The 23,813-nt window shown below is 37.7% G+C and overlaps 1 protein-coding gene across 1 annotated transcript in view; it reads right to left on the bottom strand.

Moving 5' to 3' along the window:
* Window positions 1-3,429: 3,429 nt before the first annotated feature.
* Window positions 3,430-23,813, bottom strand: part of GABRA3 (gamma-aminobutyric acid type A receptor subunit alpha3) — a 370,374-nt gene continuing 349,990 nt past the window's right edge. The window contains exon 10 of the mRNA XM_048213585.2: window positions 3,430-5,512. Coding sequence (XP_048069542.1) covers window positions 5,177-5,512 — 336 coding nt within the window. The 3' untranslated portion in view covers window positions 3,430-5,176. The remainder of the gene's footprint in view (window positions 5,513-23,813) is intronic.

Raw genomic sequence — 23,813 nt, 5'->3', positions numbered from 1 at the left:
CTTTGAAGTAGATTCTCCATCTCCAAATGTTCCAGTCAATTAAGTCACCCCTACTTATTTGAGTCTTCCTTTCTGAGGTCCTGGGCATTGTGGAACAGAGATGAGCCATCTCTGATGTGCCCTGTCCACATTCCTGACCCACAGAAATAATAAACAGTTGCTGTTTTATGCTATTAAATTTGGGGGTAGTTTGTTACATAACTAAAGATAACTGAAATATGCAGTCACTGAAGCTATCAAGACAGAGGAGGTCATTCAATGAGAGTGTATAAAGTGATAAGAGAAAAGCAAAAACGCTTTAGGGAACCCTAGCCTTTAAGAGATGAGAGAAGTTAAATAGGAAAATCATGACAAACAAAAAGGTAGCAGGGGGAAAAGTAGGGGTATCAGGAGACTGTGGTGTCATAGAAACCAAATAATAAAGTCATTGTCAACAGTGTCAGATGCTGCTGATAGGTCAAGTAAGATAACTGAAAAAATGCCTTTAAGTTTTAGTTAGCCAGGGCAGTGGTGACTCGGCAGGAGTAGCTTCACTGAGAGCCGGTAATAGAATTCTTTTAGAAGAGAGGAGCAGGGATGAAGAACAAAGGGAAGACTGGTCTTAGAAGGTAGGCCACTTTTTGTGACAGAAGAGAAGGGATTGATAATATGTGAAGATCCCATAATTTCTGTTGAGTTGGTCATAAGAAGTTTAGGGAGTTCCTTCTGATGGTTTCTGTTCTCCCCAAAGCTGAACCTTCGAGGGAAAAACAAAGGGGAAGGGTTTTTTTTTGTTCCCAATACGTGCTCTTGGCTTACCTGGAAGACCTCTGCCTGATGCCAGCACCCCCTTAACCTTCTCAATGTAGACCCAACTTTTCTCATGATGGGACTGGAGCTGGGCTGCTAATAATCCTATACCTCATTACACAAGACCTTGCCACATCAAGCTCAGGCCAAGGATATGGTGTGGGGCTTGAGGAGGTCACTACTAGATCTGAGTTTGGCCCCTGCATTCCCCTGTTTAGCCACCTCATTATCTTGGTGTTTAGCCAAATTCTTTTGAAGCTGCCAACCCATATGAGTTGTGTGATAGGCAACTAAAGGATGGGATTTGTGTTCCTGGGGTGGGCTAATGTAGGAGCTCCAGGATGTGGTGACATGCAGAGGTAGAGTGGGCCACTAGGGCAGCTGCTGGAAAGCATACTCTGTAGACTTGGCTCTGATCAGAATTCTATTTTACTAATTGGGAAGCTAAGTCTGAGCTCAGGGGAGGGACTTGTCCAACATCATTACACAACATCTGCGATGGAATTGAGCCCTGGCTAAAATCAGGTGTTCATTCTTCTCAGTGCTTTCCCCATGATATCAAATTGTTGGAGCTCCAGAAGCAAGGCAGAAGCAAGGCAAAACAGATCCAGGTTGCTCTCTTATGGAAAAGGGTAGGAGGCCCCAGAGGGCAGCTTGCCCAGTCAACAAGGGCTGGCACCTTTAGCCTTATTCTACTGGATGGCCACATGATTAACATTTCTAGGCAGAAGCTGTCAATACTGAAGAAAGATCCCTGCCTCCAATTCTAGGGCCTCTTTGACAGAGTTTCCCCTAATCATGCTCTTCCTTTTCCATTTTCCTTATTTGTTCCATGTTCTGAAGACTTACTGGAAGGATTCAGAGTTCCAGAAGGGCAGCTCAGACTGGGAAGCCCACTGAAGCGTTTCATAACACAGATGCATCCTAGATTGTCCAGTGGGCTATGCTTGAGACTTTCAAAGGTTCCTGGTGCTCAGTCAGGCCTTCCTCTCCTGCCCTCAGTACTTTCACATAAGGAATAGGTCATTAAATGAACCCTCCAAATTTAAAAGCACCATAGGAGCAAACAATTATTTAAATAGAAAAAAATACATTTAAAATGACTTAAAATAGAACATATTTATTAGTACCTGGATGCTTAGAGTTGCTTTAGAAGGTTACACATTACTTTTATTTCCATTAATCTCCACTGATAATGGTTTAGTTTCCTCTCCACCACCACTCTGAAGAAACCCTCCCCCACGTAGCTCTGATCTAAATTAGCATTCATTTATTTATATTTATTGAGTGCCTATTATGTGTTAGGCATTCTTCCAGCAGGTCCTAGAGCTGCTGCTATGGATAGGTCTCTGATGTTCTAAATATCATAAAATACTTGAGTCCAGAGATATCGGTCCCAGTTTGAGATACAGCTTCAAACTCTTAGGGAAGTTCAGTAATAGAAGTGCTGATGAGAATAGCTTGAGCTTTTCCCTAAGACTAGGGGAATAGCTTTCTGAGGCAAAGTGGTTTCAGAGAGTTCAAGAAAACAACCCTTAAATACTGGTATGCAGTTTTGTCAGAGAGGCTGCCATCTGTACCTTGCCTGGCTGTTCTGGGGGTATGGTTGAACTGGTCAAGGGACTGTGAGGTTATTGCAGCAGCAAGGCATCCATCAGATAACCACAGGGCTGAAATATGCAATGAGGGTCAGGTTGGCCAAGTCTCAAGAAAACTTTTTATATGATTTGAAATGCTCTCCCAAAGAGATTTCTTCCATCATCTAGGAGCCAAGTGATTTCCTTGAGCAGATCTCATGAGATTATTTCCCAGATTTTTCTTAACTCTTAGAAATAAAGGTCATCATCCATTTCCCAACACATGGATCAACCAATCAGACATCCACTCTAATAACTAGCTATTACCTAAGGGAATTATTGACTAAGAAAAATGGTAATCAATGTGACAGAGAAAACCTTTAGAATTGCAATGAGAATAACTTTCCCTATTTCCTGGGAGCAGGTGAATTTAGCCGAGGAAACAATGCAGGTGTTTCCTTCTCTGTCTTATTAGGTAATGAGACCCTTGAGTCATTCAAAGCTATGTTTTCACATGGGTTCCATTTTGGATCAACTGTAATAGGTCTCTTGCTCTGGGAATACCCTTTTTCCAGCTTATTTCAATAGTGTTAAGAAGTAGAAAGTAAGGGTGACTTGAGAGTGGGGGTGAAAGATGAGTAACCAAAAAAAGTCTCTTGGGGTGCCTCAATGGCTCAGTCAGTTGAGTGTCCAATTCTTGATTTTGGCTCAGGTCATGGTCTCAGGGTCGTGGGATCAAGCCCTACATCCCACATCAGGTTCTGCACGCTGCAGAGAGTCTGCTTGAGATTCTTTCCCTTCCCCTCTCCCTCTTCCCCTCCCCCTGCTCATGTATACTCTTTCTAAAATAGATCTAAATTTTTAAAAAAGTTCTCCAGTCTGAGTACAATTCAGAAGTTTAATAAACAGCCGCTAAACATTGCACCAAAGCATTTGGAAACACAATTTCTACAAAAAGGTGAAGGTCAGGCTTTCATTCTAAACTCCTTTAGACGATCATTAACAGCCCCACCCACCCCACCACCCCCCATCCCCACATACCCACAACACTACACTCTTCTAGTCATGAATTTTCCTACAGACATACTCTTAGAAATAAAGGGACTGGCATGCATTAGCCCAGCAATGGCAAAGAAGCAGGGGATGGGGGGAAGGATGGGTGCAGAGGCAACCAGTGGCTAATGATAGACCCCTTAGGAGCTTTGTTTAGGGAGTAGGCAGGGAGAGTCTGATTTTGGTGCCATCTGTGGCTTTACTTTGGGCTTCTGGGATATCTGGACTAGTGACTGGGACTGTCATCTTAATATCATTCCATTGAGCTGTGACAATTAGAAGTGGTCTTGGGTAACACATTGTGACTTCTTTCTACAAATCCTTTCGGTGTCCAACCAAACTGCATTCAGGAATCAGCAGGGCTGTTGAGATTGTGCTGATTCAGAGGTCAAGTGGACCTGGCTTCTCATCCTGTCTTTATTTTGGTCTTTGGAAAGGGACCCGTGATCGTTCTCTATTACAGACACTCGTAAGGTACCCCAGCAAGTCATTCCAACATTCAAGACTCAGTTTATCTACCTTATAAAAATTTAACAATTATAATATATGAAGAACAAATGAGATCAAATGGCCCTTAAGTAATATATTAACAAACTGGTAATAATGATTAACTTGACTCAAAAATGAACTAGACTCCAAATCACCCCTCTAAGAATTGGCATCAACAGAGGGCCAGAGTTCTCTGTCATAATGGGAGCAGAGTTCTTAGGCCTGGGATAGCATTTAGGGTGTGGAGGGCATGGAAGGAAGAATTGGACTTTCACCTGTCAGTGGCCCTCTCTTTTGAGCCAGACTTTAAGCTTTTACCACCCAGCCCAAATCTCTTGCCCCATCCAGTATTTGACTAGGTGTCTTGGAAGAGAGGTGACTTTCTTACCTAATTAAAAAAAATATTGTGTAGGCCTTTGATCTAGATCTTTTTGTTTCTGTTTGTCCCTTTTTAGTATAAATTACAAAAATACTTGATCCTTTTCCTGAAGAATTTGCAGGCAGTAATGAGTCCAAACCAAGCAGCGTCCAGCTGGCTACAAGGGGGGGTCAAAGGGCTTTTCTGAAGGAGAGATATATCAAAGAAGATACTATTTTCCTGAGGGGCTGAACATGGCAGAGCATCAGCCATCTTAGGGCCAGGTTGGCCTAGTTGGTCTATCTGTTTCAGCCATATATCATTGACAGTAGTGAGCCTCAACTGTCCCCACTAACCTTCAAGCCAATAAAGAGGCTGGGGCCAGGTTTAGAGGTTATCACTGGCTCCTGCCTTGGCTAGCAGTACTTTTGCATAGTGGGCCCTGCTGTAGGCAAAGGAAATAGCAGGCCAGGACCAGATGGGATAGCCTGGCCCATGAATGAATCAGAATAATCTGATCTGGACCAGTCAATAATCCTCCTTGGTCTGGACCACTCAAATAGCCAAGTTTCCCACTACAAGTACTAGAGTTTTCTGTTGTTTCTGCAGTGGGCAGAGTGCAATAAAATACATGTAATGCCCTCAGCTGGGGGAGACTGGCAGACTAAGATGAGCAACTGAACAAATGGCAGTGTTTGGCTCTGATGAGGGTACACTCAGCAATGTCAGAGGGACAAGTAATTTTTCTGTTATTATTTTTTCATTGAGATTCATAAATATGAATTGAGAGTCACAGCTTGGTTGAGAGTTAAAAAGAAGAATCCTGAAACACAGGAAGGGGAACCCTGGGGTTTGGGTGCCTGGATGCTTCCTAGGGTATACAGTGCTCTGGTTGCTGCATCACCACTATCTAGTGTTTGCGGATCATGCCCTTGATAGCTGACTCCCGGTTGACATAGGTGGCCCAGTAGACCAGATTAAAAATGGCAAAAAGCACAGGAAAGATGATGCGGGAAATTTTGTCAACCTTGCTGACACTGTTGTAGGTCTTGGTCTCAGTCGGGGTGTCCTGCACGTAGGTGGTCTTGGGCGAAGCAATAATTGTCGGGGTTGAGGAGGCGCTGGGAGCAGCACCCTTGGAGATGGTGGAGAACTCAGTGTCCTTGGCCAGATTGATGGGATAGGTGGTTCCCACGATGTTGAAGGTGGTGCTGGTTTTCTTTGTTGGGGCTGCTGGTGTTTTTTTCTAGGAGCCAGAAAAAGTAGGGGAGAAGAGGGGACAAAACAAAAGCTAATTAATTCATTACACAGAGCACCTTCAGAGGCTGTAGGGAGGAGGAGCCATGAGGGAAGTTAAGAAACAGGGGCCAGGAAGCCAATAGCACTGAGTAGCCAGGTTTGTGTCTAAGGATAATTGAAGATGAGCTTGAAAACAGAAAACTTGCATCATCTTGGTTTACTAGCTATGTGGCTTTGGCCAGGTCACTTCTCTTTGTGTTTTAGTCTCTTCATCTGTAAAATGAAAATCAAAATATTTGGCAGGGTTCTTGAGAGGATCAGATGAAAGTATGGTGGTAAGAATCACTGGAAAACTGTGAAATGTTGGTCATATGTAGGGTCTTATATATTCATGTGATTTGATCCTCACAGTAACCCTATCAAGTAGGTAGGTGAAATTACTCCCATTTGACAGATGATAAAACTCAGCCTCAGACTGAGTAGCAGAGCCCACACTAGCCACCTGGGCTCCTGACTTTTATCCAGGGCTGTACTGTGTTGCTTTCTATAGGTGCGAGGCACTTTTTGGTTACCCGAGAAATAACTCCAAAAGGCTTCAACCATCAAGTGGCACATCCCCTGTGAGGAAGAGAGCTATGTGAGTCTGAAAGTCATTTCATCTTAAAGACACAATAAATACTATGGCATGTTTACATGCATCATTACAACAGTATCTCACCCTTCATGCACCGTTAATGTGTTCAGCAAGCTAGGGGTCACACCAGGGTTTTCCACTCATACATGGCTGCAGGCAGGAGTCAAGGCCTCCCCAGGGAGCTATGCAAATGTTTCCCTCTGACACAGCAAGCCCCTGGCTGTTTCTGCCTTTGTTATGACACTGTTCTTTGTAATTCTTTTTTTTTTTTCAGAATAAAAAAATGGGAAACAAACATGTACACATGTGTGCATTTGTTCCCACATATATGATTTGTGTACACATGGACCCTCCATGAAGAAAAGAGGAAACAAAGCTCAGGTCTAGATCAGAAGAGAGAAGCCGAGATCATAGTCTATAGCATTTGTTGCCTCCCTCTGCACTCTGGCCTTTTCTTTTTTCCATCCCTTTTTGTTTCTAGGGAAAAGATGGAGATAGATGAGCTTCAGAAATGCCCAAGTGTATTTGATGAAAAGTGACAACTACTTGCATTGCCCTAATGTCACACAGCTCATTTGTTACCTTTCTCTATGTTATTTTGCTTCCCAGCATCTGTATTTTACTTTACTTCTCTGCTTACTTGTTTCCTTCCAGGGTTTCTCTATTCCCATCTTCTTTTACTGACCCCTTTCTCCTAATCTCTTTCTTTTCTTCTTTACATCAGAGTCCCTACCATTTTTATCTTTTCCCCCTTTAGACCATACTGCCATTTACCTTCCTGATCCTAGTATAACTTTGCCAAATATTTACTGAATGTCTACTGGGTCTAAACTATGCCAGGTATTTAGGGATAGGTGGGAAGGTTAAAAGATGAATCCATTTCAATCCCTGTTTTTCCAGGAGTTTACAGTCCAGTGGAGGAGAGAGCTGTAGGAACACATTAGTGCTATATAATATGATCACAGCTCTAACAGATATGAGCAAAGTATGATGGGAATTCAATAAAATGAAGGGCAAAGTACCTACAGATGTTGGAAAATGTAGCTCAGAGAAGGCAACGAAGTTTGTGAGCTGGGTCACAGAAGATAACCAGGAGCTCATCAGATGAAGATTCAGCACAAGCTAAGGGCACTGCTTATTTGGGGGGACGACAAGAAGTCTGCTGTAGCTGCATCACAGTGTACATGGCAAAGGCTTTGTATGCCATGCTCTCCTGCTCTGCCTGCCCATGCTGACTTTAGGGTTTTCAATCAGAGAGGGGGTGTGGAATAAATGAGAAAGTGTTGGTTTAAGCATATTAATCATCTCACTAATAGGACTTTTATAAAGCAATACTGTTCTTTCTCTTTAAGAATTGCAGCCACATTGCTACAAGTGGAAGGGGGACAGAGCTCTAAGGCTTCTAAGAGCCTTGTAAATGTCTTAAATACTACATGGGACTCATTTATAATTAGCAACTTCATTGTGTGAATAGAGGCCTGCTGCTAAATGCCTCTGCTATTAAATAGCACTTTACTTGTTTGCCTGCTTACTTATTAATTTGCTTAGTAATCTCTTTTTTTTGTGGATAGACAAAGAAAAAAGGAGAAAGGAAAGAACCCCACTACCTTGACTTTGCTAGAAGCTTTCACGTTATTTCATTTAGTCATCATATAAGCTGTTTATGACCAAGTCTCTGAAACAATCATTCCAAACAGCAAACACTTTCTTTAGCTTCATAAGTCCTTTGTGTTCTATAGGTGAGGAGAAGCAGCAGCTGATTTAATCTCAGATTTTTAAAGCAATAAAGGAAAATTACCTTTTAATTTCCCTTGCCCTTTCCAACATGGCACATTTTAGTCAACCATTCTAATTTTTACCTAAATGGTCAAAGAAGGAAATCAAAGCAAAACCTGTACTGTCAAGAAAACAGAAACAGGAAGCAGAGATTAACGGTTAACATTTATCCATTTCTGTATCTAGTTTTCAATACTTCCCTATGCTTTGGAATTTGATAGATACAAACTAGACTTAGTTTTGACCAAGTTGTGATTCTATTCCTTCCTCCCTAGCCAAGTGCCTGACTTAGGCATGTGATAGATGTTTACTGAATAAAAAGATGACCTTCCCTCCATTGAAGATTCTCAGTTTGTTCCTCCTTAGTCTCGACCTCTCCTATACAGAGAACATATCTCTGTAGTTCAGCTGGGAGTAATTCCCACACCACCAAACTGAAACTGACACCTCCAAATTCCTCCAAGCAGTATGACTCCCAGGATACCTTTCCTTCTTGAAAGTCACCTCATGTGGATTTTGGGATGAGGCAATGAAAACTTTTATAGACCAATGCATGCCCAACTCAAGGGTTTACCTCAGATGGCATTCCTTTCTATTGTTCTAGAAGTGCTAATTACAGGGTTATTTGGAGACCTAATGTACTTGATACTCAGTCAGGATCTCAGAGTATATGCAGATATAGCCCAGTGCCTCTGAATCCACCCCGTAACAGACATTCAACTTTCCTGAACCCCAGTTTTCATAAGTGAAGCAAAGTAATGGCATATATGCTACGCGGGATTCAAAGACAAATCAGAGAAGTGACAAAAAAAGTCCAGGACCAGATGGCTTCATGGGCAAATTCTACCAAACATTTAAAGAAGAGTTAGACCTATCCTTCTCAAATTATTTTTAAAAATTGAAGAAGAGAGAACACTTCCAAATGCACTTTATGAGGCCAGCATTACCTTGGTATCACAACCAAAGACACCATACCCACACAAATTACAGCCCAAGATCCCTGATGAACATACATGCCAAAACCCTCAACAAAATATTAGCAAATCAAATTCAACAGTACATTAATTTAAAAGATTACCATGATCAAGTGGGATTTATTCCAGTGATGCAAAGATGGTTCAAAATCCACAAATCAATGAATGGTATATACCACAATAACAAAAAAGGATAAAAATCATATGATCATTTCAATAGATGCAGAAAAAAGAAGCCTTTGATAAAATTCAACATCCATTTATGATAAAAACTCTCAACAAAGTGAGGATAGAAGAACGTTACCTCAATGTAATAAAAACCATATATGATAAGCCCACAGCTAACATACCCAAAGGTGAAAAGCTGAAAGCTTTTTCTCTAAGATCAGGAACAAGACAAGGATGTCCACTCTCACCATTTTTTTATTCAACATAGTATTACAGGTCCTAGCCACAGCATGAAAAGAAATAAATTCATAACAATTAGAAAAGAAGTAAAACTGTCATTATTTGCAGATGACATGATACTATATATAGAAAACCCTGAAGACTCTACTAAAAAACTACTAGAATACATTCAGGAAGGTTGCAGAATACAAAACTAATATGCAGAAATCACTTGCATTTCTATATACTAATAATGAGCTAACAGAGAAATTAAGAAAACCCCATATTATTTCACACTTATGTGGAATTTAAGAAACAGAACAGTTGAACATAGGGGAAAGGGAGGAAAAATAAAATAAGATGAAAACAGAGAGGGAGGCAAACCATAAGAGACCCTTAACTATAGGAAACAAACTGAGGGGAGGTGGGGGATGCGGGGAATGGGTAATTGGGTGATGGGCACTTGATGTAATGAGCACTGGGTGTTGTATGCAAACAGTGAATCACTAAATTGTACCTCTGAAACTAATAATACAGTATATGTTGATTAAATTGAATTTAAATAAAAAAATTTAAAAATGCAAAAAAAGAAAACAATTTCATTTATAGTTGCATAAAAAATAATAAAATATGGTGATGAGTAGTAAGGAGGGCACGTATTGCATGGTGCACTGGGTGTTATACGCAATTAATGAATCATCGAACTTTACATCAGAAACCAGGGATGTACTTTATGGTGACTAACATAATATAATTAAAAAAACATTAAATAAATAAATAAATAATAATAATAATAATAAAATATCCAGGAATAAATTTAACCAAGGGGGATTTATGACACTGATGAAAGAAATTGAAGACAACACAAATGGAAAAATATACTGTCTCACGGATTCTGAGAATTAACATTTTAAAAATGTCCATACTACCCAAAGAAATCTATGGATTCAGTGCAATCCCTGTCAAAATACCAATGGTGTTTTTCACAGAACTAGAACAAAAAATTATAAAATTTGTATGAAACCACCAAAAGACCCCAAATAGCTAAGCAATCTTGAGAAAGTGTAACAAAGCTGGAGGTATCATGCTCCCTGATTTCAAACTGTACTACAAAGCTATAGTCATCAAAATAGTATGGTACTGGCATGAAAATAGACACATAGACTAATAGAATAGAATGGGGGGTCCAGAAATAAACCCATGAATATATAGCTAATTAATCTATGACCAAAGGAGGTAAAAAGATCAAATGGGGGAAAGGCAGTTTCTTCAATAAATGGTGCTAGGAAAACTGAACAGCTACATGCAAAAGACAAAACTGGACCACTATTTTATACCATATACAAAAATAAACTCAAAATGCATTAAAGGCCTGAGTGGAAGACCTGAAAACATAAAACTTCTAGAAGAAAACACCGGTTCAAAAATTGGGTTGGGATTTTTTTTTTTGCCTTTTTTATTGACTAATAAAGTAATTTTATTGAGTAAATACCAGTAAGCTATTTGTCATCAGTCTTAGCAATATTTTTTTAAGACAAATCTCCTCAGGAAACGGCAACAAAAGCTAAAATAAACAAATGGGATTATACCAAATTAAAAAGCTTCTGCACAGGAAAGGAGACCATCAACAAAATGAAAAGACTACATACTAAATGGGAGTAGGTATTTGCAAGTCATACATCCACTAAGGGGTTAATATCCAAAATATATAAGGAAGTTACACAACTTAATATAAAAAAAAACCCCAACATGATTAAAAAATTGGCAGAGGATTTGAAAACATACAGATGATCAACAGACACATGAAAAGATGCTCAACATCACTAATCATCAGGGAAATGCAAATCAAAACTACAATGAGATATCACCTCACGTTGGTCAGAGTGGCTATTATCAAAAAGACAAAAAAATGTGTTGGTGAGGATGTGGAAAAAAGGGAACCTGCATATACTGTTGGTAGGAATGTAAATGGATGCAGGCACTATGGAAAACAATATGGATGTTCCTCAAAAAATTAGAAATACCATATGATCCAGTAATTCCACTACTGGGTATTTACCTAAAGAAAATGAAAACACTAACTCAAAGGGATACATAGACCCTATGTTTATTGCAGCATTTTTAACAATAGCTAAGATATGGAAGCAACCTAAGTGTCCATCAATAGATGAATGGATAAAGAAGATATGGCATATATATAAAATGGAACATTACTCACCCATAATAATTAAATCTTGTCATTTGCCACAACATGGATGGATCTAGAGGGTATAGTGCTAAGTAAAATAACTCAGAGAAAAACAAATACCATGTGATTTCACTTACATATGGAATCTAAGAAAACAAAACAGAAACGGACTCTAGATACAGGAAACCGTTGGTTACCAGAGAGGGGAAGGATTGGGGGAATAGGAAAATAGATGAAAATGATTAAGAGGTATCAACTTCCAGTTATAAAATAAATCATGGAGTTGTAACATATGGCATAAGGAATACAGTCAATAATGTTATAATAACTTTGTACAGTGAAGGTAACTATACTTATGGGGATCATTTCATAATGTATAAAATATATTAAATCATGGTACACACTTGAAACTAATAAGATATTGTATTAAGATAGTAAGATATTGAAACTAATAAGATATTGTCAATTATATTTCAATAAAAAAGGCAAATAAAAAATCCCAACCCAATTTTTGAACCGGTAAAGGACTTGAATAAACATTTCTGTAAAGATATACAAATGGCCAACAAGCATTTGAAAAGATGCTTAACAGCACTAGTCATTAGGCAAATGCAAATGAAAACCAGAATGAGAGGGGCTCCTGAGTGGCTCAATCAGTAAAGCATCTGACTTCAGCTCAGGTCATGATCTCAGAGTCCTAGGATCAAGCCCCACATTGGCATGGTGGCTCCCAGCTCAGCAGGAAGTCTGCTTCTCACTCTCTTTCCCTATCTCTCTCTCTCAAAGAAATAAATAAAATCTTTAAAAAAAAAAGAAAACCACAATGAGATACCTACCACCTCATAGTCATTAGGATGTCTACTATCAACAACAACCACAGTAAAACAGAAAATAACAAGTGTTGACAATGATGTTGAAAAATGGAGTCCTTGTGCACTGTTGGGAATGTAAAATGGTGCAGCCACTATGGAAAATGGTATGTTGGTTCCTCAAAAAATTAAAAATAGAATTAAAGTGTGATCCAGCAATTCTACTTCTGGGTGTATATTCCCCAAAATTGAAAGCAAGGTTTCAAAAAGATTTGTACACCCATGTTCATAGCAGCATAATTTCCAAGAGCCAAAAGTCAAATAGCACTTAGGTGTCCATAGAGAAAAGAACGGATAAGCAAAATGTGGTCTAACCACACAATGGAATATTATTCGGCCTTAAAAATGAAGGATATTCTGACACATGCTAGGACATGAATGAATGTTGATGACATTATGCTAAGTGGCATAAGCCAGTCACAAATGACAATTATTATATGATTCCACTTAAATAAGGTACTTAGAGTATTCAGATTCATAGAGAAAGAAAGTAGAATTGCTAAGGGGAGGGTGGAGGGAGGATGGGGATTAGTTATTTAATGGGTAGTTTCAATTTGACCTCCTTGAGAGAAGGGACCATGTTTTACTATTCACTGCTGTACCCCCAGCACCTAAAACATGACCTACCCTTTAGTAGACAGTAAATACTTAACAAATGAATAACTCTGCAGTTTCTCAAAATCCATTACTCTGTTTTCTTTGCTTTCTTAACTAGACCTGGCCAGGTGGTATATTACTGCACTCACTCCCCAGCATCATCAACCTCCTCAGTCACTCCAATCCAACTCTTTTACTTGTTTCTGAAAAAAATGTCCATAGCCATTGATGGATTGGTGGCATTTATAAGCTTATATTCTTGAATTCTTCTAGTCCTTCAATCTGTGCCTGCAATCTTCCTCTGTGTTCATAACCAATTCTGTTTTCTATTTCTTATAAAATCTATTTTAAATCTTGACAATTCCTTTTGCCTTCTCCATGAAGGATGTAAAAACCATTATATGAAATTTATTTTAACTCACGGTGTACCTTTCTACCCACCAAAACATAAACAGTATTTGAAAGCAGGTCAGGGGTAGAGAAGTATGATACATGCTAGTCAGAGAAAATCTCTCTAAGAAGGTAAGCAGAAATCTGAATAAAATGAGGAAGCAAACCATGAAAAGATCTGAAAACAAAATTTTCAAAGAGAAAGGATAGTAGTGACAAAGCACTTGCCATTGGAAGGTGAGTGACTTGTACAAAGATCATAAAGGACGTCACTGTGACCCAAGTGGAGTGAATGATAAAAAACTAAAAAAAAAAAAAAAAAAAAAAAAAAAAGAAGAAGAAGAAGAAGAAGAAGAAGAAGAATGGGTGGGATAACTGGGTGATGGGCATTAAAGAGAGCATGTTATATGATGAGCAATGGGTGATATACTCAAATAATGAATCATTGAACATTATATCAAAAACTAATGATGTACTATTCCTTGGCTAATTGAATTTCAATAATTTTTTTTAAAGAAGAACAATTGTAAAAGGTAGCATCATAGATCTGGGGACCAGATCCTATGAAGATTTGAAAGTCATGGTAAGGATTATGGATTTTGATCTAAGTGTGTTGGGAAGCCATTAAAGTATTTTGAGCAAAATTTTTCTAATTTACAATTTTAAATGATCATTCTGACTATTGGGTAGAGAATAGATGGTTAGTGGAGGAATAAAATTAAAAGACCAATCCAGTGAGGCTAGGAACAGATATGGAGACTTATGTGCAAAGGAAAAAAAATATGAAGGAAAAAAGGGAACAGGAAATCCTGATATACAGGAAATCCAAGTGAACATCTGGAGCTTCAGATATTAAAGACACCTTTAGTATAGAAGAGTGGAGATTTACGGTCTGAAAGCAATACTGGGGTTAGGAGGATGTGAACTACACTTCTAGAAAATGGGGTGAGATTAACAGCTTCTGCCAAGCAAAAAGGTAGCAGAAGGGAAGTTTCAACTGAGAAATGGGTGTCAGTTAAGACAGGAGTTATTGGAATAAAAAAATATTTTCAGTAAAAAAGCTGATAATACAGAATGGTCTATTTTCCAGTGAACAGGAATTCCTGAGACAAGTGAGGGAAAGCTTATGAGGGACGGGAGGATAAAACCTAGAAAAAAGCACAGTACAGTACAAAGATAAACAGTGAGGGGAGGATTAGGGGTTCCAGGGTGGTGCAGTTGGTTAAGCATCTGACTCCTGGTTTTGGCTCAGTTCCTGATCTCATGGCTCATGAGATAGAGCCCTGCATTGGGCTCCACATTCAGCATGAGTCTGCTTGGATATTCTCTCCCTCTGCCCCTTCCCCCACTCATTCTCTCTCTCTCTCTCAAATAAATAAATAAATCTTAAAAAAAAGAAGTGAAGGGAAGATAAATAACCACACAAGAAACAACAATTAGGACACTGACCAGGTGTCCGGGTGACACAGAGGTAAGCCTCGTGGAGCATACGACCTCACATGTCTACAATGAAGTTTATCATGAAGCTTTGATATCTGGTGGCCATTCCAAACATATTAATACCATTGGCTGACTTAACCTTTATGGTCTTCCTGGAAAAACAAAACACTAGAACAAGTATACAGGCAATCAGACTGATTCATTTCCAAAGCCCTCACCTAGTGGTGGAAACAGTAACAGTGCTTAGCAAGTGGGATAATGCAGAGCTCATTTGATAGAACTGGCCACAGGCTCAATTCTAGTTTATGATGTCAGATGTGTCATCCAAGTGAAAAACAATGACTGAGCTTGGAATGGTTGCAAATAATGTAAACTAGTTGTAAAAATCCTATATATAAAATGAGCACACAGGAGACAATAATGTTGGAAAGATGATAAAGAAAAATAGAGATAGCCACATGAGGTGAACATTAAAGCACAAAGCAGTTTGCATGAAATAAAGGAATAAGTAATGACCTGGAAGCAGCAAGGAAGGAATGGAAGGGTGGCTTCCACTTGAACTGTCAGCTAAGGAAGTAGTTTCCTCAAGAAACAGCCAAGTTAAGGTAAACAGAAAAAAAATGGAGAGAGAGTATTTTGTTTTTTTCTCTCCTATGACAGTCAGTACTTGGCCCTGTATCAGGGCTCTGTATGTATATGCATATATACCTTACTTTCCTCTTTAGACCATCAGCTTCTGAGTACTAGGGCCATGCTATGTTTAGCTCTGCATCCCACATGTATTCCAAAGATAATTGCTGTTTGTATTTGTTTCAATTGATTCATCAATGATAGAATACTATTGTTGTCAGGGTATTTATGTCTACCATAGAACAGGGCGGGAAGACTACCAGTTTATGAGTTCAACTTAACCCACAGTGAATATTATTCACCCCACAGAGAAAATACCAAGGGGTGACTCAATTTGTGGCTGTATTTACAGGAATGTCCCACAGATTTAAAAGCCATTAATAGTAATAAACTAAATTTTTCCAAGATATGGATGGAAGTTGAGTATATTCTCTAATGTAAAATATTATTCTAGGGCATTCAAATATTTTTTGAAGAAAGAAAATCTTTTTTAAAAAGATTTTATTTATTTGCCATAGGGAGAGAGCACAAGCAGGGGGAGTGTCAGGCAGAGGGAGAAGCAGGCTTCCCACTGAACAAGGAGCCCAAAGCTAGACTCAATCCCAGGACGTTGGGATCATGAACTGAGCCAAAGGCAGATGCTTAACTGACTGAGCCACCCAGGCATCCTTCAAATATTATTATAATAAGAAAAAGAGGCTAAGAATTACTTATTTCCAAATTTAGGTAAGAATTTATGACTATTTTAAAAGCAATTCCTTTTAAAAAAAATTTTTTTAGAGGGGGAGTGTCAGAGGGAGAGAAGGAAACTTAAGCAGGCTCCATGTCCAGCACAAGTCTAATGCAGGGCTCAATCTCATGACCCCTGAGATCATGACCTGAGCCAAAACCAAAAGTTAGTTGCTTAACTGACTGAGTCACCCAGGTGCCCCAAAAGCAGTTCTAAGAATAATCTTTTTTTTTTTTAACGTAGAGGCTTATTTCTTCATTTTATTTACTTTTATTTTTAATTTTAAAAAGTTTAATAAAAAACACAGTTTTTTAAAGAACTTAAAGGATTATAATGAAAACCAGAAAACCTTTACCTTAATGTACTCACCTTGTCTAACAAGCCTAAATTATTTTTAATTCTCAAGTGACATTTCTAAATTTCTAAATAATAGGCTTATAATGCTATTAGTTTCACACATAACCAATCTCTTTTGATTATTTACCTCATTAATACAACTCTTCTTCCATCCTCCTATACAATTATAACAATATTTTTAGTTCAATCAATAATCAGTGGTAACATCATTATAAATGACTATATAAATACATCTAGCCTCCTGCCGTAAACTGGACTAGTTCCTCTCCAGGTTTGCTTGCTGCATAGCTTTCATTTTAGGACTTCTGTTCACTCATTTCCTCTGTTGGATACTTTCTTTTCTGGATCCAATGTCCTTCTCTTTTACATTCTATTCTTTTGTTTTAATAGAACATATCCTCCAGTATCTTCCTAAGGTGGAGTACATGGGAAGTATCATTTCTGAGATCTTAGAGGTCTGAAAATGGCTACTGTACCTCTTCCTTTAATTGATACTTTGGCAAGGCACAGGATTCTAGGTTGAAAAACATTTGTCCCTCAGATTTATGAGATTTACTACTACTCCGCTGTCTTCCACCATCCAGTACACTTGAGAAGTCTCATGCCATTCTGTTAACCATTTCTTTGAAACAACAACAACAACAAAACAACAACACATCTTTTTCAAGAATCTTTTTAGACTATCACTTTATCTCTGGCTTTCTGAAATTTCATGATGATGCACCTTTATGTGGGCCAATGAAGTCACTTTCAATCTGGAGGCTTATGTAATTCTGTTTATAAAAATGTCTTGTATTAGTTCTTTGTTAATTTCCTTCATTCCCTTTTCTCCGTTCACTCATTCTGCAGCTTCTGAGTTGGATTTCTTCCTGGATTCATCCCCAAGTCTCTTACCTTTTCTTTTACATTCTTGTTTTTTTGTTTTGTTTTGTTTTGTTTCCATTTTGCCCTACTTATAGGGAGATTTTCCTCAGTTTATTTTCCCATCTCTCTATTAAAGTTTTTGTTTTGGCACTTCTTTTTAATTTCAAGAGCTCTTCCTTATTCTCTGATTTCTTTTTACATTAGCATCCTATTGCTTTATGGATATATTTATAAATATAAAAGTTAGAATTTTCTTTAATTCCCTAAATTATCCCTCTTTCCTCCAAGATGAGTTTTACAAAAAAATCTTTGCTTTTCTCTTTCACATTGCAAACTTCACTTTGATAATTCTTGATATGCCAATATTATTTGACAACATAAAAGATGTATGTATGCTAAGTGTATCTGAACTGAGCTTGTTGACTAGTCGATGACTTAAGATCAGTTGGAAGCAGGTAACTTTTTATGGGATACTTCAAAATGTCAGTATGTAATGGTCTTTATTCTGGAGACATTCAGCTTCTTTAGAAACTTCTGAGATTCTTCTGGAAAGAGGCTGCAGACATTTGGCTGCAGACATTTTACATGTTGGCCAGGCTCTGGGGTCTTGACTACTCTGTACACAGACTCTTAACCAATCTCCCTACTTGCTTTATTCTCTGCTATGCCAAGCACCTCAAACCCCGAGTTTCTCTAGGGTTCTTTTTTTTTTTTTAAGATTTTATTTTATTTATTCGACAGAGATAGAGACAGCCAGCGAGAGAGGGAACACAAGCAGGGGGAGTGGGAGACGGAGAAGCAGGCTCATAGTGGAAGAGCCTGATGTGGGGCTCGATCCCACAACGCCGGGATCACGCCCTGAGCCGAAGGCAGACGCTTAACCGCTGTGCCACCCAGGCGCCCCTCTAGGGTTCTGTCTTACTCCAGCTTAATAGATTAGTTCTTATTCTCTCTTTCCATATTCATTCTTCTAAAAAAAATGTATTAAAACCTCTTGTCTGACTGAAATCCCTTCTCCAGTTCTCCTGGTGCTTATTTATATGTATTTTATTTATTTACTCTTGTTCTAGTGGGATTGTCAGAGGAAGCAGTGATAAACACATGTAGTTGATCCTCAGAAGCCCAAAGTTCATCTACTTTCCAGAATGCAATTATAAGGTAGTCATTTGTCTTCATTTGTAAATGAGGTTTTGTTTCCACCTATTCATTCTTTTCCTTTCCTTTATAATCTTTTCCCTCACATTTTATCTAATCTCAAATCATAGCACAAATCAGAAATAAATTTTTAAATCATTTATTTTTAAATCCATTCTTGCTTTATAAATCAAATAAGGTTTAATATGTTTCTCTAAAGGAAGAAAAAACTAAACTGAGTTGTAATTAGATACCAATATTTTTTTCAATGCACTTCACTTTTTCTGTGGGTCAGCAGTTCTCACTGTTAGTTCCTTCACATTGTAGCAGTATAGACAAAGTATAGCACCCTCACACATTTATGTGTTCTGTAGGCTTTTTTTTTTCAAATCTCAAAATCACTTTCTTTTAGATAACTTAAATGGATTGACCATGGAGAGGGACTAAAGAAAAAGACTGATATCACCATCTTTGCAGAAGAGTTTTAGATGAATCTTTTTGTCTTTTTTTCATTTTAAGCACTCCTTGGAATTGGAGAAATGGTCATCATTTTTGACATCCAAAGTCTTTTACTAATCTATTCTAGTTCTCTCTCTGCCTTCAAACCATTCTTGTACCTCTTCCTAGCCATAATTAAAGTCCACCACATTTTTCAAAAGACATACATGACAGCCTTTCAGATATCTGAAATTAGCAATCATCATTCCCTTGAGATATGTGCCCCTTCTCCAGTATATAACCAAACTGGAACAGTATGCTTTAAATATGGCTCAAACAGTATAGAATAAAAGTGGCTCATTATCTCACTTGTTCTAGGTAATTCTTAACTCAAACTCAAATCAAATTTGGCTTTTTGAAAGTTACACCAGATGGAAGGCTTACATTAAATTTGCTTTTCCCCTATATCCCAGCATCTTATTTATAATGAGCAGTTATTATTAAGCATTCCTATCAAGAACTAATGCTTTTTTTTGGTATCTATGTATAAGAATTTGTTTGATTCAGCTAATGTTAATCTCTTGATTTCAGCCTGTTCTCTCAAACTTCAGAAATTCTTTTTGATTAATAATTCAAAAGATAATCTTCTCCAACCAACATTTGTTAATGCCAGCTTACAAATTTGAATTATCGATGACAACATTCAAAGGATGAACCCCTATGGACTATCACAGGGACGTCCATTCAGGTTGATATCCATTCATCAGTCAACTCTATTTGACTTCATTTAGTCAACCAGTGACATCAGCCTAATTGTACTATTTTTTCAACTGCTGTTTCTTCTTCATGAAGGTATAATTTTTTAAAAAGTAGTTAGATGTCTTGATAAAGTCTATGATATTCCCTGGTCTACCAGTCTAGTAAACTTTTAATACAATTTCTTAAGGTAAGTTTGGCATAATTTCTTCTTAGTGAATTCAGGCTGAATATCAGTGATTAGTGCTAATTGCTCTTAAAACATCTGTTTAATAATATATTCTTAGGGACCCTTTAGTTCAATATGTCAGAGTAAGGACATCTTTGCTTCCTTCTCCTCTTTGGAATCAAGTAAAAACTAGAAGGAAAATGGGAGAAACTCAGACTCCAGTTTTGATGAAATGTAAAAGCATTTTTAACCTTGATCCCAAAAAGTAAGGATTCCCAAAGGCAGTAAAAATTGGATTAGGGTGAAGAAGACACTGAGGATGCCTTTTATTCTGGAATTCAGGCCAAGAACAGAGTCCTAAAAGATGGGTACCATGACCTGACTGAGGAAACAAATGGCCCCCATCTTGAAACAAAATCATCTTCAGACTGGTAGTGAGAATATCCTGAAACATTGTTTGACCACCATATAGTGTCAGAGGAGGTGGAGACTAGAAAAATTAAAGGATATAATGCTACATACACACATACATGCCCATACAAACACACACAGACACCTCTGCACCATACATAGAGGACTTTCCTATGAGCAAGGAAAAATTCATGGTAGTTAGAAGCAGAATCAAAACTACAAGAAGGACTACTTCCAAGAATTTATATAGATAACAAATCATGCTCAAATTAATTAGTCTCAACTACTCACTACTATCCTACTCATTCTCTCAGCCCCTCCCCCAAAATGATACTGTCACACATAGCAGGGCTAGTAAAGAATTCCCCTAATGCAACTTTAAGTAATAATTGAAAACAAACAAATATGGTACTGATGCAAAATATGTTGCAAAAAGGGGGGAAAAGACCAATAAAGGATTGTGGAACAACATGAAAAAGCAAACATAAAACACATAAAAATAAGTCAACAAAGATCATAAAGTTAATATAAGGAGAAATAATACTACCACAAAAATGAAGGTGAATAGATACTGGTAAAAATGGTCAGAGACATGGAAAGTAGGCTTGAGAAATGAGCAAAGTGAAATGGAAAATAACAGTTAAAAATTATTAGAGAAAAGTGAAGATACGGAAGACAAAGAAAGCTCTATGATATGTATAATTTGTGCTTCTAGGAAGAGAACAGAACACAGATATGATTTAGGAAAGATTTCTTAGAGCTTTCCTAAAACACAGACAGTTGTGAATCTATAGGCTTCTTCTCAAACTATTCCAAAAAATAGAAATGGTAGGAAAACTTCCAAATTCATTCCAGGAGGCCAACATTACCCTGATTCCAAAACCAGACAAAGACCCACTAAAAAAGAGACTACAGGTCAATATCCCAGATGAACACGAATGCAAAAATTCTCAAAAAAATACGAGAAAATAAAATCCAACAGTACATTAGAAGGATCATTCACCACGATCAAGTGGGATTTATTCTGGTGCTATAAGGGTGATTTTATATTTACAAACCAATCAACATGATATAACACATAAAAAAGGATAAGAACTATATATTCCTTTCAATAGATGCAGAAAAACCATTGGACAAAGTACAACATCAATTCATGATAAAAGCTCTGAACAAAGTAGGGATAGAGGGAACATACCTCAACATTAATAAACGCCACATATGAAAAATCCACAGTGAATATCATCCTCAGTGAGGAAACTGAGAGCTTTTCCTCTATGCTCAGGAACAAGACAGGGATGTCCATTCTCACCACTGTTATTTAACATGGTACTGGAAGACCTAGCCTCAGCATTTAGACAACAAAAAGGAATGAAAGGCATCCAAATCCCGCAAAGAAGAAGTCAAAGTTTCACTATTTGCAGATGACATGATACTCAAAGACTCCACCAAAAATATTACTAGAACTGATACACAAATTCAGTAAAGATGTAGGACACAAAATCAATATATAAAATCTGTTGCACTTCTATACACCAATAATGAAGCAGCAGAAAGAGAAATCAAGGAATCAATCCCATTTGCAATTGTGTCCAAAACTGTAACATACCTAGGAATAAACCTAACCAAAGAGGTAAAAGATCTGCACTCTGAGAACTATAAAACACTGATGAAAAAAATTGAAGATGACACAAAGAAATGGAAAAACATTACATGCTCATGGATTGGAAGAACAAACCTTGTTAAAAGGTCTATACCATCCAAGGCAATTTCATTTCATGCTATCCCTATCAAAATACCAATGGTATTTTTCACAGCACTAAGACAAACCATCCTAAATTTTGTATGGAACCACAAAAGACCCTGAATAGCCAGAGCAATCTTGAAAAAGAAAAGCAAATCTAGAAGCATCACAATTCTGGATTTCAAGTTATATTACAAAGCTGTGGTGATCAAGACAGTATGGTATTGGCACAAAAACAGACACATATATCAGTGGAACAGAACAGAAAACCCAGAAATGAACCCATAATTTATGGTCAGCTAATCTTTGACAAAGCAGGAAAGACTATCCAATGGCAAAAAGAATCTCTTCAACAAATGGTATTGGGAAAATTGGACAACATATGAAGGAATGAAACTGGACCACTTTCTTACACCATACACAAAAATAAATTCAAGATGAATGAAAGGCGTAAATGTGAGACAGGAAATCATCAAACTCCTAGAGGAGAACACAGGCAGCAATGTCTTTGATCTAGGCCACAGCAACTTCTTACTAAATATATTTCCTTAGACAAGGGAAACAAAAGCAAAAATGAACTATCGGGACTTAATCAAAATCAACAGCTTCTGCACAGCAAAACAACACAACTAAAAGGCAGCCTACAGAATGGGAGAAGATATTTGCAAATGACGTATCTGATAAAGGGTTAGTATCCAAAATCTATGAAGAACTTATCAAACCCAACACCCCCAAAACAAATAATCCAGTTAAGAAATGGGCAGAAGACATGAATAGACACTTTTCCAAAGAAAACATCCAGATGGCTAACAGACACATGAAAAGATGCTCAAATGCTCAACATCACTTATCATCAAGGAAATACAATCAAAACCACAATGAGATACCACCTCACACCTGTCAGAATGGCTAAAATTAACAAAGCAGGAAACAATAGATGTTGGGGAGGATGGGGAACACTCTCACACAATTCATAGGAATGCAAACTGGTGCAGCCACTGTGGAAAAAAGCATGGAGGTACCCCAAAAAGTTAAAAATAGAACTAGCCTATGATCCAGCAATTGTACTACTAGGTATCTATGCAAAGGATACAAAAATACTGATCATAAGGGATACATGCACCCCCAATGTTTATAGCAGCAATGTCCACAATAGCCAAATTATGGAAGGAGCCCAAATGTCCATCAACTTATGAATGGATAAAGAAGTTGTATATATACATGTACATATACATTGTATATATACAATGGAATATTACTGAGCCATAGAAAATAACAAAATCTTGACATTTGCAATAATGTGGTTGCAGCTGGAGAGTATTATGCTAAGTGAAATAAGTCAATCAGAGAAAGACAATTATCATATGGTTTCACTCATATGTGGAATTTAAGAAACAAACCAGAGAATCATAGGGGAACGGAGGGAAAAATAAAATAAGACAAAATCAGAGAGGAAGACAAACCATAAGAGACTCTTAACTAAGGAAACAAACTGAGAGTTGCAGGAGGGGAGAAGGGTGGGGGGATGGGGTAACTGGTGATGAGAATTAAGGAGTGCACATGATATTAATGAGCACTGGGTGTTATATGCTACAGATGAATAACTGAACTCTATCTTAGAAACTAATGATACACTATATGTTAACTAATTGAATTTAAATAAGTTTTTAAAAAGACATTGTGATGATCTATAATGGAATATTACCGAGCCATGAAAAAGAACAAAATCTTGACATTTGCAATGATGTGGATGGAACTGGAAAGTATTATGCTAAATGAAATAAGTCAGTCAGAGAAAGACAAATACCATGATTTACCTCAAA

Source organism: Ursus arctos, chromosome X (genome assembly GCF_023065955.2).
Source record: "Ursus arctos isolate Adak ecotype North America chromosome X, UrsArc2.0, whole genome shotgun sequence".
In the NCBI taxonomy this organism is placed as follows: Eukaryota; Metazoa; Chordata; class Mammalia; order Carnivora; family Ursidae; genus Ursus; species Ursus arctos.
Note: the sequence above shows the minus strand (reverse complement) of the source record. Positions and strands in the feature narration are given on the sequence as shown.